Source organism: Equus caballus, chromosome 4 (assembly GCF_041296265.1).
Source record: "Equus caballus isolate H_3958 breed thoroughbred chromosome 4, TB-T2T, whole genome shotgun sequence".
In the NCBI taxonomy this organism is placed as follows: domain Eukaryota; kingdom Metazoa; phylum Chordata; class Mammalia; order Perissodactyla; family Equidae; genus Equus; species Equus caballus.
In genome coordinates, this window is record NC_091687.1 from 93,525,897 (window position 1) to 93,540,418 (window position 14,522).

General features: G+C 45.5%; 1 protein-coding gene across 2 annotated transcripts in view; it reads left to right on the top strand.

Annotated features, from left to right (window-relative positions):
- Positions 1-14,522, top strand: part of LOC100067707 (solute carrier family 23 member 1) — a 66,021-nt gene that overhangs the window by 42,051 nt on the left and 9,448 nt on the right. The window contains exons 6-13 of one of the 2 annotated variants that reach the window (XM_014739313.3): positions 682-863; positions 1,793-1,913; positions 3,051-3,207; positions 3,997-4,250; positions 11,219-11,383; positions 11,797-11,905; positions 12,002-12,097; positions 13,439-13,612. In XM_014739313.3, coding sequence (XP_014594799.3) covers positions 682-863; positions 1,793-1,913; positions 3,051-3,207; positions 3,997-4,250; positions 11,219-11,383; positions 11,797-11,905; positions 12,002-12,097; positions 13,439-13,612 — 1,258 coding nt within the window. Of the gene's footprint in view, positions 1-681; positions 864-1,792; positions 1,914-3,050; positions 3,208-3,996; positions 4,251-11,218; positions 11,384-11,796; positions 11,906-12,001; positions 12,098-13,438; positions 13,782-14,522 lie in introns of those variants that run through there. The other variant, XM_014739312.3, reaches the window with a different exon arrangement.

A 14,522-nucleotide genomic window follows, 5' to 3' on the forward strand; every position in this document is an offset into this window, starting at 1 on the left:
CTATAGTTCAGAGCCAAATCTGGCCAGTTGCCTATTTTGGTAGAGCCCACAAGCTAAAAATGGTTTTATACTTTAAATGGTTGAAAAAAATTGAAAGAAGAATAATATTTAATGACATTACGAAATTATATGAAATTCAAATTTCAGTGCCTGTAATGAAGTTTTATGGGAACACAGCCAGGCTCATTAGCTTACTGCTCATCTGGAAAAGTTTTGATAGAGTCCATATGGCCCATAAAGTCTAAAATATTCACTATCTTTTCCTTTTCAGAAAACATGGCCAACCCCTACAATAGAAAGTAGGAAGACAGAGAAAAATAAAGCAGCAAGGTATTCGATACACTGCTGAGTGATGCTGGTATTATGAGTCATCATCATCATCATTGTGATCAATAAATAATTTTGAAGGCTACTCCCTGAAAAACTTCCTATTAAGTGAAAATGTCCAATAGCTCGTTGGAAATCCACAGCTGGAAGAGGAGCGAGATCAGAGCTCTTCTTTCCTCAGTTCCTTTGGGGTCCAGCTTTGCCCCTGCACTGCCTCTGAATGTACCACCTAGGGCTGATCAGATTTAGAAGTGAGCTGCAGCAGCTGGGCCTGTCATGGTGGCCTGGGCTGGGCTGAGGCCCACTGTCCTGCTGCAAGCTGTGAGGGGCCTGAGTTGCACTCTTCCTCTTCAGTTGCAGGGCGCCATCATGGTCGCTTCTTGTGTCCAGATTCTAGCCGGCTTCACAGGCCTCATTGGCTTCCTCATGCGCTTCATTGGCCCCTTGACCGTTGCTCCAACCATCTCCCTGGTGGCCCTGCCTCTCTTTCATTCTGCTGGAAATGACGCCGGGATCCAATGGGGGATTGCCCTTGTGTAAGTACTCTCTGGGGAGGGAGTGGCATCAAGTTCTCTTTGGTGGAAGATTACCCAGGAAGAATAGTAAGAGTCCTGGCTGTTGGCAAACTCTTGTGCTTTAGAAATACTTTCATGAGCATTATGATACCTTAAGAAGCAGGAAAGTTGCTACTTCTAATTTATTATTCTTACTATTTATTACATTATTAGTACTCACAGACAGTGAGTTCATCGCAGGCAGTGTATAAGAACACTTGGTGTACTGTTCATGAAAAGTTGATACTACTGGTACCATGCCTCCTAGGTTTTCATTGAGCAAATGTTTGTAAACTTCTGGTCCCTGGGAAGGCTGCAAAGACATGGCCCCAGCTCTCAAGCATCTTGTAGTGTGTGGGAGAGAGACAAGACTCAGATCCACGTACCTATGACACCAGGAGACAGTGATGAGAGTCGTAGAATGACATGCAGGTTCAGGGGAGGGGGTGAGGACAGCCAGCTGGGAGGATCAGGAAGGCTTCCTGTAAAAAGAGGCCTTAAGCATTTAGATGGAGCTTTGAAGGGACTTGGGGGTGACACTGGACACTGTCAGTCACTCTGCCTCTTGTGGTCTGACCACAAGGACCTGCAGAATGACCTGGGAGAGGCCTTCTCTGCTTCTGGCCTCATTGGCTCCACCTGCTGGAGCCATTGAGCTGCCAATGCCCAGGGACTAACAGCCTCCCTACCCTCTCCTCCCCCTCAGCCACCAGTAGCTTCTGGAAGGCAACAGCCCACCCTTGCAGAGATGGCAGGATGCTGCCCGTGCTGCAGAGCGGGGTCTAGATGGGGATGCTCCCAGCTTGGCCACGGCCCCCAATCCCAGAGACACGTGGTGGCCCAGCTTTCAGGACCCTCACTCAGGATGAGCCCCAGCTCACCAAGTTGGGTGTGGTTTGTTTCTGTTTCAGGACCATCATCCTCATCGTGCTCTTTTCTCAGTACCTGAAAAACGTTGCAGTGCCCATACCCATTTATGGACGAGAGAAGAAGGGTCACACCTCTAAGTTATACCTGTTTCAGGACTTCTCTGTAAGAAGCACTCCCCACCCCCTTCCGTGCTGAGTTGACTCACCTGGAGAGTGAGGCACAGCCTCTCGCACTCCCAGATGGCGCCCAAAGCAAGTGCCCCCCCATCTGCAGTGGCCTCTCCTCCTCAGCCTTCCCTAATCCACCCAAGAAGGAGAAGGAGGCTGGGAGGAGGCCGGTGGCCTGTGGGGACGCTTTCTGACCCTTGGTGGAATGCCATCCCATGTCCTACCTCTATCCTTCTGTCCTGGGAGCAGAGAACCCTGCCCTAGGTCGCTGCTCTGGGCTCCAGTGTGGGACAGCCTTCTCACGTTCCCTGGGCCGTCCTCATAGCAAGGTGCCAGGGGACACAGCCAGGTTCACTGCTAATTACACAAAACTAAGAGCCAAGTTGCTTAGATCAAGTTCTTCTCTGTGGCTCATGAGTAGTCTAAATACCCCCGGATGAGGATGGCACCTTCCTCTTCAGAGGCTTCCCTGTTGAATTCTCTGTTGAACCACCCTGTCAAGTATGTGTCGCTGTCACCCACACAAATATGTTTGCAGGTTTCATTTGACTGTACACTACATTTGCACTGTAAAAAAATAGTTCCACAATGATCTCATTGCTCCTCCAAAAATGCTGTAGGCCAGTGGTTCTAAAATTCATTGTGCATTAAGAATCACTTGGGGGCATAATTAAAAATACACATTTCTGAGGTTCTGCCACCAGAGATTAAAAATCAATATATCTCAGGATTCTACTTGAAGAAATCCTGTTTCAGGCTCTGCAGAGCAGTGGTTGTTGTTCTATTGTACAGATGAGGAAACTGAGGCTCAGAGTTTGAACCAAGGTCATGTGACTAACAATCAGTGGAAAGGGAGCTGGAGGGTAATCCTTCTGACCCAGGCTGTGCCCACTTTACCAGACATTTCTGCCTCTGTTTGACACAAGGTCTCCCCATAGTTTATTTGCTACATTCCCTTAATGTGCTAATTATCCACTGACACACCAGATTCCTGTTGTCACTGGAAAGATGAGTAACCCAACATGTCCTCATTTCAAAGAGCTTTCCTGAACTCTCTCCTTTGCCCCGCCCCCTGGGAGGTGGGTGCTGAGGCTGGAGTGAGACCCGTGGTGAAGGGTGGCTCCTTCGGCAGGTGCTGCTGGCGCTCTGCATCTCATGGCTCCTCTGCTTCGTGCTCACAGTCACCAATGCCCTCCCTGCGGCCCCCACAGCCTATGGGTACCAGGCCCGCACCGACACCAAAGCCAACGTCCTCAGCCAGGCGCCTTGGTTTCGCTTTCCTTACCCAGGTAATGACAATAGGAGCCCTTTCCTGCCTGGGACACATGATTCCCAGGACTGCCCATGGGGCCCAGGGCATGGGATGGAGAGTGGAATATGGCTGGGGCTGGGGGGATCTCCTCCAAGGGTCTGACAAAGAGGGACAGGTTCTAGAGAGTCCATATTGGACACTTAAGAGAAGAAGAAGAAGACCCTTGGATTGTCCTAAGAATTCTTTGGGGGTGCTAGGCCAAGGAGTCCTACTCCTAGACCTACCGCTGAGCTGGCCTCCCTCCCTCAGCCCCTCCTCCACATTGCTCCTGACCTCCTAGCCTTTGGGTCTCCTCCTGGATTTGGTGGATCCCCAACAAGAGAGGCCTTGGACTGAATTCAGAAATTTCTGAGGAGACAAGTTTAAGACTATCCCTTAAGACACTTCTGGTCTTCTTTTCCCTGCAATTTTTGGCTCAGGGCATATAAATAATCAGGTTCCAGGGATGGCTTGGCTGCCCTCATGGACTGTGGCACTAGGCCCTCCCTGATGAAGAATCTCTGCTTCAAAACACTCCAAGGCCTCCTGGGAAGAGGCCCTGTTGCTGGCTCTTTCTGGGCACAGTGACCTCAAGGACAGGGCATCTGACCCTCCCTCACGGATGAATGGTAGGGCAGGATCTGAGCCAAAGCCTCTGGAAAGCTGTGGGGTTGGAGGACATGCCTGGGCTTTAAAGCCTTTCAGAGACCTCTCTGTCAAAGAAATTATTTGGGGTTCAGCAGCCTGTTGTCTTATGGATTAATATTCCCTCTGCATTGCCTTTCAGGACAGTGGGGCCTGCCCACCATCAGCCTGGCTGGGGTCTTTGGCATCACGGCAGGGGTGATCTCCTCGATAGTGGAATCAATAGGTGATTATTATGCCTGTGCCCGGCTGGCGGGGGCTCCACCCCCTCCGAAGCACGCCATCAACCGTGGCATCGGCATTGAGGGACTTGCCTGCCTGCTGGCAGGGGCGTGGGGGACAGGAAACGGCACCACCTCCTTTAGCCAGAATATTGCGGCACTGAGTATCACCAAGGTAAGGCTGCTGACGGTGGCTCCGGGGGCAGGCTGGGCACCTGAATCAGTCTTCAGTGTATTAGTCTCTCAGTACTGCTGTAACAAGTTATCACAAACTTAGAAGTTTGAAAAAACCCAAAGTTATTATTTTACTGATCTGGAGTTCAGAAGTCCAACATGGGTCTCACAGGGCTGTGTTCCTCTCTGGAAGCTCCAGGGGACAATCCATTTCCTTGCTTTTTCCATCATCTAGAAGCTGCCCACATTCCTTGGCTCAGGGCCCCCTTCCTCCATCTTCAAAACCAACAGTGTTGCAACTCTCTGACTCTTCTTCCATGGTCACATCTCCCTCTGATCACAGCCAGGAAAGATTCGCTGCTTATAAGGATTCTTGTAATTAGCCTGGGCCCACCCAGATAATTCAGGATACTCTCTCCGTCTCAGAATACTTAGTTTAATCATAACTGCAAAATTCCTTTTGCCAAGCAAGGTAACATATTCACGTGTTAGAGATTAGGACGTGGCATCTTTGAGGAGCCATTTCTCTGCCTACCATACTTGACCTTCTTTGATTGTAGCAATTCCATAGGCAGAAAGTCTATCCTGGCACTGGCAGACATCAGTGGCTTTATGAGCACTGAAGAAATCCTTACTTTCTGAAGTATAGTTGGGAGGTGACTTACCTCCGGCCCGACCCTGTGTCAGAGCTCCAAATCTGAATATTCAAAGGCCACCTGGTAACCCCCACCTGAACATCCCAAGGGCACCTCACACTCAATATGGCCTCTGTGTTGCCCAGTACATGCCCCCATCCTTACTTCTCCTCCTGTAAACCTTGTCTTAGTGAGTTCACCCAAGTCACCTTAGCTTCTTACTGTCCTCTATCCTTACTGTGGACTCTATTTTCTGAAAATGCCTGCTGTCCTTCTTGTCCTTTGTTCTCCATTCCCAGGGCCACAGCTTTATCATCTCTCATCTGGACACTGCAGTCTCACTAACAGTCTCTTTCTAAGCATCTTCCCCATCTCTAATCTAGCTGCCACATGGCTGCCCAAGGATCTTTCTAGAACTCAATTAGATTAGTCCCTGCTAAAATCTCTTCATGGCTCCCCACTTTCCACAGGGAAACTCTGTAAGATCAGCAAGAATTCTTCAGGATGGTGCTCTCTAAGGTGACTTAGAAAAAAATAAAATCATGATGTTGCTTTCCAAATGCTTCAGGCCTCTTTGCAATGGTCTCCAGCAGAAGTCCTGTGGGCTTTGGAAAATACAAATTCCCCCACGCACATCCCCAAGCCTGCATTTTCTGATAGCACCCTCAGTGGTTCTGATATGCAGCTGGGTGGCATCGCATCTTTCTAGCAGCAGATCTGTCCACATTTGTACCCTGCATGGCCTCTGGGCCACAACAGGGGCTAAAATCCAGGAGCAAAAGCTGAGGCAGCACCCACCTCTACAGCAAGTCCTGTGTGCTGTGACACTGTGGACTCTGGTACTTGGCCAAGGTTTCAGAACCTTTAGCGCAAGAGAGGGGAAAGTTTTTCCACATGAGGGCCACTGACCCACACAGAAATACAGCCTGAGTTGGCTATGTAAGTATAAAGAAGCAAATATTCTTCCTGTTACAGAGAACAAATATGATGCCGAATAGAAAATTATATACAATAAAGAGAACAAGCACTTCTTTGGTGTATCATTTCTAAGCTAAGGCCTTTAGAGGAGAGGGAAAGAGCAGGAGAGAAAGCTACATAGACACAGAGCAAGCTGCGAATCCAGCAGGAGACAGATTAACCCTGGTCTGGACTCACTCCTCCTCTGTGGCCTTTTAAGGTGTTGCTTCCTGTTGCACCAGCAATGAAGTGCTCTGACCAAGTTTTGGTTATCTCCCTGCGTGTGTGTGTGTGTGTGTGTGTGTCTGTGTAGGGGGTGGAATCTCACTGAAGGCCAGAGATCTCCCATCTCTTCTCTAGAATGTCATGCTCCCAGCTCAGATGTCAATCCTGAGGCCAAAAGAAGCCCAAGCTGCATAATAAATTCAGTGGCAGCAGGATTGGGGATGACTGCCATCTTGATGAGATCATCAGCATATCCAAAGGGCACTGGTTGAACCTGAAAAACTGATGTATTGTGCTTGGATCCATGTGCTAGTTCCCACAGTGCATTGTTAGGGTTGTAAACAGAACAAAGCAAAAAGTTCTTCTGATGTGGTGAATTCTTACCACATCTCTTCTAATGAAGACATTGAGTAAATAAGCTCTTAGTTTAGAAAGAAAAATAAGCAGAGGCATAATCTGCTACTTTATCAGTGCCTTCATGGACTTCCAGAGGCTGACATTAGAGTATCTTTAAAAAAAAATATTTTTAGTTGTGGTTAAAGATGCATCACACAAAATCTACCATTTTACCCATTTTTAAGTGTGCATTCAGTGGTAAGTATATTTACTTAACATATTATATAATATGCTATAATAATATATAATAATATGCTCTACTGCACTTGTGCAACAAATCTTCAGAACTCTTTTGTCTTACAAAGCTGCAACTACATTAGAGTAACTTTTAAGGACTGGGAGGAGACAAAATGGAAGAGAAAGGTTCAGGAACTATCTACATGTATTCATTGACCACAGACTCAGGATGGGATATTCAGACAGTTGCAGTGCAGTTCTGACTTTCGAGGATGATGACAAATGTCTCAAGGTCAGAGGTCATTTTTATCTCACTGGTAGTAGCTGTCACTCAAACCCCAGCTGTAGCCCTTAACTAGAACCACAATCAGTAATGTCCAGCAGTGTGACAACTGTGTGAACCTGGCACGAGGACGTGCTTTGTGATGGGATGGGATGTGGACCATGGCCCATGATCCTCATGGCAGAGTGTTTTGTTTCATTTTTTTAACCTTTGTAGAAACTTATTTTAAGATCTGCCATAAGAGGGTGAACTGTACTTCCTTAGCATTCCCAAACTACTAGCTACTCGAAAAACTCCACACAACCAGGTAATAGCAATCAGTAGTGACATTAGTGGGACAATCAATCCTCTGGAGAAACGAACTAGGAAAAATCTCACCTGTAAGATTCTTGATAGGACCAGTTAATGCTATATAATACCATGGGAGGGGGCCTCGTCTCGGTTTTGTATCCTAAGTGAACCCCCATAGAGATTAAGGAGAAATCATAATTTACACATTTTCCATAATAATTGCTTGTTGAGAAAATCTAGTTTGTCCTAGCTGAGGAATGTATCAATTAACAATAATGAAGTGACTTTTATAGAGGGAACTCTCTGAAATGTAAATCACGTCATGTCACCACCCTGCTTAACACACCCTACTGAGAGTTTCCTTTGTCTTTGGATTTTTCATTTTTAATTGTGGTAAAGTACACATAACACAAGTTACCATCGTAACAACTCCTGAGTGTATGGTTCAGTAGAGTTACGTACGTTAAAAATTGTTGTGCAGCCAATCTCCAGAGCTCTTTTCATCTGAACTCTGAACCAGTTAAACAACTCCGTATTCCCCTCCCCCAGCCGGTCAACCACCATTCTAGTTTGTTTCTATGAATTTGACTGCTGTAGGTACCTCATATAAGTGGAATCATACAGTGTCTGTCTTTTTGTGTCTGGCTTATTTCGCTTAGCATAATGTCGTCAGTGTTCATCTATGTTGTGGCATGTGTCAGAATTTCCTTCCTTTTTAAGGCTCGCTAACATTCCATTGTAGATATGTTCCACGTTTGCTTCTGCCCTGTCTTTGGATTTTATTCTAACTCCTTTCTCTGGCCCTTAAAGCCCTTCATAACAGAGGCTTTGCCTTGCTCTCCGTGCTGTCTCCTCTCTCTCCCCGTGTCACTGTGCTCTAGGTGCACTGATTTTCCTTTTATCCCCCCGAGCTGTATTGAGATATACTTGACATACAACATTGTGCAAGTTTAAGGTGTGCAATATGTTTATTTGGTACACTTACATACTGCCATATGATGACTACCTTTAGCTGATGCCTCCATCACATTACCTAATTACCACTTCTTTTTTGTGGTGAGAACATTTAAGATGTACTCTCAGGAACTCTCAAGTATATAATACAGTATTGTTAACTAGAATCACAATGCCATACATTAGGTCCCCAGAACTTATTCATCTTCTAACTGGAAGTTGTACTCTTTGGAAAACATTTCCTCCTATCCCCCACCCCATATCCCCTGGTAACCACCATTCTACTCTCTATTTCTACAAGTGTAGCTTTTTTATATTCCACATATAAATGATATCATGTAGTATTTGTCTTCCTCTGTCTGACTTCTTTCACTGAGCATAATGCCCTCAAGGTCCATTCATGTTGTCACAAATGGCAAGATTTCCTTCTTATATTATGGCTGAATAATATTCCACTGTATATATGTAACACATTTTCTTTATCCATTCATCCATTGATGGACAATTAGGTTGTCCATATCTTGGCTATTGTCGAGAATGCTACAATGAACATGGGGGGTGCATATATCTTTTCCAGTTAGTGTTTTCATTTTCTTCAGATAAATACCCAGAAGTAGTATTGCTGGGTCATACGGTAGTTCTATTTTAAATTTTTAAGGAACCTTCATACTGTTTTCCACAATGGCTGCATGAATTTACATTCCCAGCAAGAGTGCACAAGGGTTCCCTTTTCTCCACATCCTAGTCATGTTGTCTTTTTTTTGATAACCAATCTAACATGTGTGAGATAATATCTCATTGCAGTTTTGATTTGCATTTCCCTGATGATTAGTGATGTTGAGCATCTTTTCATGTACCTGCTGGTCATTTGTATATCTTCTTTGGAAAAATGTCCATTTTAAAATCATTTATCATTTTTTGTTATTATTGAGTTGTATGAGGTCTTTATACGTTTGGATATTAAACCCTTATCTCATATATAGTTTGAAAGTATTTTTTCCCATTCCATAGATTGTCTTTTCATTTTGTTGATTGTCTCTTTTGCTGTGCGGAAGCTTTTTAGTTTGATGTAGTCCCACTTCTTGATTTTCACTTTTGTTCCTTGTGCTTTTGGTATCACATCCACAAAATCACTACCAAGACCAATGTCAAGGGGCTTTCTTCCTATGTTTTCTTCTAGGAGTTTTATGATTTCAGGTCTTACATTCAAGTCTTAATCTATTTCAAGTTAAATTTTGTGAGTGGTGTAAGATAGGGATCCAATTTCATTTTCCTGCATGTGGCTATCCATTTTGCCAATACCATTTACTGAGAAGACTCTCCTTTCCCCATTGAGTTTTCTTGGCTCCTTTGTCAAATATTAGTTGAATGTATATGCAGGGGTGATTTGTTGGTGCTTCATTCTGTTCCATTGGGCTATGTGTTTATTTTTATGCCAGTACCCTACTGTTTTCATTACTACAGCTTTGTAGTATAGTTTGAAATGAGGAATTGTGAGGCCTTTAGCTTTATTCTTCTTTCTCAGGATTGCTTTGGCTATTCAGGGTCTTCTGTGATTACTTATGAACTTTAGGATTGCTTTTTCTATTTCTCTGGAAAATGCCATTGGAATTGTGATAGGGATTGCATTTAATCTATAGAAGGCTTTGGATAGTTTTGGCATTTTGACAATATTAATTCTTCACATCCATGAACATGGACTATCTTTCCATTTATTTCTATCTTCTTCAATTTCTTTATCAGAATCTCATAGTAGTGTACAGATCTTTCATTTCCTTATTCAAATTTTTATTCCTATGTGTTTTATTGTTTTTAATGCCATTGTGAGAGGACTGTTTTCTTTATTTCTTTCTCAGATGTTTTGTTGTTAGTGTACAGAAATGCAACTGATTTCTGTAGGTTGGTTTTTTCACCTGAAACTTTACTGGTTTTTTGATTAGTTCTAACAGTTACTTGGTTGAGTCTTCCTTACACATTTTCTACACATAGGATGATACCATTTGGAAATAAAGACAATTTTACTTTTTCCTTCTGATTTGGATGCCTTTTATTTCTTTATCTTACCTGATTGCTCTAGCTGGGAATTCCAGTACTGTGCTGCACTCTTAAGTTGAGTAGGTGTACTGAAAGTGGGCACCCTTGTCTTGTTGCTGATCAGAGGAAAAGCTGTCAACCTTTTACTGTTGAGTATGATGTTAGCTGTGGGTTTGTCATATATGGCCTTTATTGTGTTGAGGTATATTCCTTCCATACCCAATTTGTTGAGAGTTTTTATCTGGAAAGAATGTGGAATTTTGTCCAGTGCTTTTTCTGCATCTGTTGAGATGATCACATGATTTTTAGCTCTCTTTCTATTAGTATGGTGTATCACATTGATTGATTTGCAGATGTTGAACCATGTTTGCATCCTTGGAATAATTCCACTTGATCATGGTGTATACTTTTAATGTGCTGTTGAATTCAGTTTGCTAATATTTTGTTGAGAATTTTTGCATCTATATTCATCAAGGATATTGGCCTGTAGTTTTCTTTTCTTGTAGTGTCCTTGTCTGGCTTTGGTCTCAGGGTAATGCTGGCCTCATAGAATGAGTTTCTGAAGTAAGTATAACTAATCTCATTTGGTAAATTTGGAGGCTGACATTTGGAGAGGTTAGGTAATGTACACAAAGTCACACAGCTAGTTAGAGGCAGAGCTGGGATTGACTCTGACACCTTTATTCTTAAGCACTGGGCCGCTGCCTCCCAAGAGAGACTTCTTGCCTTGCTGTAAAGGCTTCTTAGAGGAGGAGCATTTGAGTCAGGACTTGAAGACAAGTGTGAGAGCAGCAGAATGGAGAGGTGAGGGGCAGCGGCCTTGATCTAAGGTCACATCCTCATCCTTTCCCAAACCGTGAGGGAGCAGAGGGGGGCCATTTTGGGGTTAGGCAATGCTGTTCCTGCAAGTCCACTGGAGTGATATTCCAGGTGCCCTGGGAGCAGGGCAGAGGCCTTTAAGGCATGTGGCCTGGCTGGTGCTGAGCTCCTTGTCTCCCATTTCCTTGAGCACTGCAGGTGGGGAGCAGAATGGTGATTGTCGCTGCAGGCTGTATACTACTAGTGATGGGAGTATTTGGGAAGATTGGGGCTGCATTTGCCACTATCCCACCACCTGTGATTGGAGGCATGTTCCTGGTGATGTTCGGGGTCATCGCTGCCGTGGGGATTTCCAGTCTGCAGGTGAGGCGAGGCACCTTTGGAAAAGCAGCAGCCCTGCATGCCCTGAAAGGAGCCCATGGGGACTGAGGTGAATGGAACAGGGCTGGGGCAGGGGAGGAGCAGGAGGAGGAGATCCTTGGTCCCTGGAACCACACTGGCCCCCAAATGAAAGAAATAAATAGCCAGAAGCATCCAAACTTCTGAAAAACAGAAATTGCATCAGCTTGAATTGGATTATCTAAACCACTCAACTCCCAAGGTCAAGTGGGAATTGGGGCCTGCCTTGCCCAATGAGAACATATGTCACTCTGAGTCCAGCCTTCCTCCCCACCTCTGGTAGTGGTGGGAGGGGAGGGGGCATTTGAGGATATTAGACTGATATGCAGTACAGGTGCTGATGGTTGTGGGCTGCCACGGGGGCCTCTCTCCTGCAGTACGTGGACATGAACTCGTCCAGGAACATTTTTATCTTTGGCTTCTCCATCTTCTGTGGGCTTACCGTTCCCAACTGGGTGAACAAGAACCCTGAGATGCTCCAAACAGGTGATTCTCCCTCCTCTAGACTGTGACCACTCCAAGGGCAGAGCCAGTGGGGTCCTTTGTCCCTGGGAATCCCCATCACTTTTGTCTCCACTCTAGGGATTCTCCAACTGGACCAGGTCATCCTGGTGCTGCTGACCACGGACATGTTTGTAGGCGGATTTCTGGGCTTTCTACTGGACAACACCATCCCAGGTAAGGCTCACTTTCAGTCTATAAGCGAGTAGTTTGGGTAGATGGTGAGCATTTGGGCCACTCACATTGCTTCTCTGCCCCTGATTACCATGCCACGCTGGCCACAGGCTACCTTGAGGAGACCATGGGTCAGAGTGGGGCATAGGGGCCTGTATGAGGTTTCTAGGGTTGCCATAACAAAATACCACAGACTGGGGGGCTTGAACAACTGAAATGTATTTTCTCACAGTCTGAAGGCTATAAGTCTGCGATGAAGGTGTTGGCAGAGTTGGTTTCTTCTGACACCTCTCTCCTTCCTTGTAGATGGCCATCATCTTGCTGTGTCCTCACATCCCTTTTCTTCTGTGTGTGTGTGCACCCATGGTGTCTCTCTCGTATTCTAATCTCTTCTTAGAAAGATGCCAGTCAGATTAAATTAGGGCCCATCCTGAAGACCTCATCTTTAACTTAGTCACCTCTTTCAAGGTCCTATCTCCACACACAGTCACATTCTGAAGTATGGAGGGGTTAAGGCATCAACATATGACTTTGGGGGATTAAGATTCAGCCAATAACAGGGTCTTAAGCTGCAAAATACACTGGAAGAAAAAAGAAAAAGACACAAGCCCATCCCCAGAGCCTGCAGTCTAGTTGGCGAGGGAGGGAACACAAGTATTCATTCATTTTATGATTCATTCACTCATATATTCAATAAAAACCCGTTGAGCACTTGCTGTATTCCATATGGCATGTACCGAGAACACAAAGAGCAGAAAGACATGCCCCTGCCTCCCAGAGACCCAGGGCGAATAGGAGAGAGGGACAAGAAAACAGACAATTACAACTCTGGTTAATAACTGTGATGAGGAGCCAAATGAGTCTATGAGTGCTGTGGACATTGAAAGTGAAGAGTGCAGAGCTGCCGTCACTGACGGCTTTCAGTCCTTCCTTCTTGATCCTCCTACGGCCTCTTGACAGGCCCTCTAGGATAGCCCCTGCCTCATGGTATTCTGTTTTCCACATTTCTTCTCTCTACCACGTGTAAAATGTATCTTCATTTCAGAAACATTAAATGTGGAAAGGCCCACTCCTGAAGATGAGGAAAGGATGGTGTTTCATATAAGGTTGTGCCCCGGAGCTCTGGACCACATCAGCCCCACAGGGGGTGCTCCGGTGATGCCTGATGAGCTGACCTGCGATTCTTGAGATGGGCTTGGAGGAGGAGGAGGAAGCCTTTGGCAGGTGGAGGGCACTGACAGGAGACCTCATGAGTGCCTTCAGGGGGTGCCGGAGGCTCCCTCCAGACCACCTCTGCCCAGCTCCATCAGGGCCCAGTCCTGACTGCTCACTGTCTCCTATTAGGAAGTCCGCAGGAGAGAGGCCTCCTGACATGGGATCCAATCCACGAGGAGTCTGAGGAGACTGCGAAGGTGTCAGAGGTCTACGGCCTCCCCTGTGGGATTGGCACAAAGTTCTGCACTTCCTCCTATACCCGGTACCTCCCCTTCTGGCCCAGACCGGAACATCATAGGAAAGGTGAGGTGGGAACGTGCCAACTTACCCTCTGCTTCCAAGATTCCTCAGGAGAGTCCCTGAAGGGTGCCACAGAAACCAGGATGTAAGGAGAACTCTCTGCACTGTGGGTGGGAATGTAAATTGGTAAAACCACAATGGAAAACTGTATGGAGTTTCCTCAAAAATTTAAAAACAGAACTACCACATGATCCAGCAATTCCACTTCTGGGTATTTATCTGAGGAAAATAAGAACACTAATTCAAAAAGATATATATATCCCCATGTTCACTGCAGCATCATTTACAGTAGCCAAGATATGGAAACTACCTACATGTCCATTGATGGATGAAGGGCTAGAGATAATATGTGTGTATGTATATATATATGTGTGTGTGTGTGTGTGTGTGTGTGTACAATGGGATGTTATTCAGCCATAAAAAAGAATGAAATCTTTGCAACAATGTGGATGGACCTTGAGGGCATTATGCAAAGTGAAATAAGCCAGAGAGCTCTGCCCTGGTACAGCCAGGGGGGTGGCCACAGTGTCCAAATTCCCTGCTGAGCACATAGGAGATCTCTGTGGAATTGGTTAGGGCCCTTTTGGCTGGGAATGAGACTAGTGTAAGTCAAAAAATAGGAAATCGGCTTTATTGGTTCTTGTAACTGGGAAGGAAGAACACTGGGAGAGCTCACAAAACCACAGGAGGAATCACATGAACCAGAGACTTAAGGATAAGAACTGATGCTTTCTTTCTGTATCTCTGTCTCTCTGTCTCTTTCTGTCTGTCTGTCTTTCTCACATACACAGACACACACACACACACACACACTGTCCATCTCCCATCACTGCTTCCCCTTGCCCATTAGCCTCATTGTCTCCCACTGCAGCTGAGGACGATGGCCACACACCACCCAAATTTGTATCCTTCC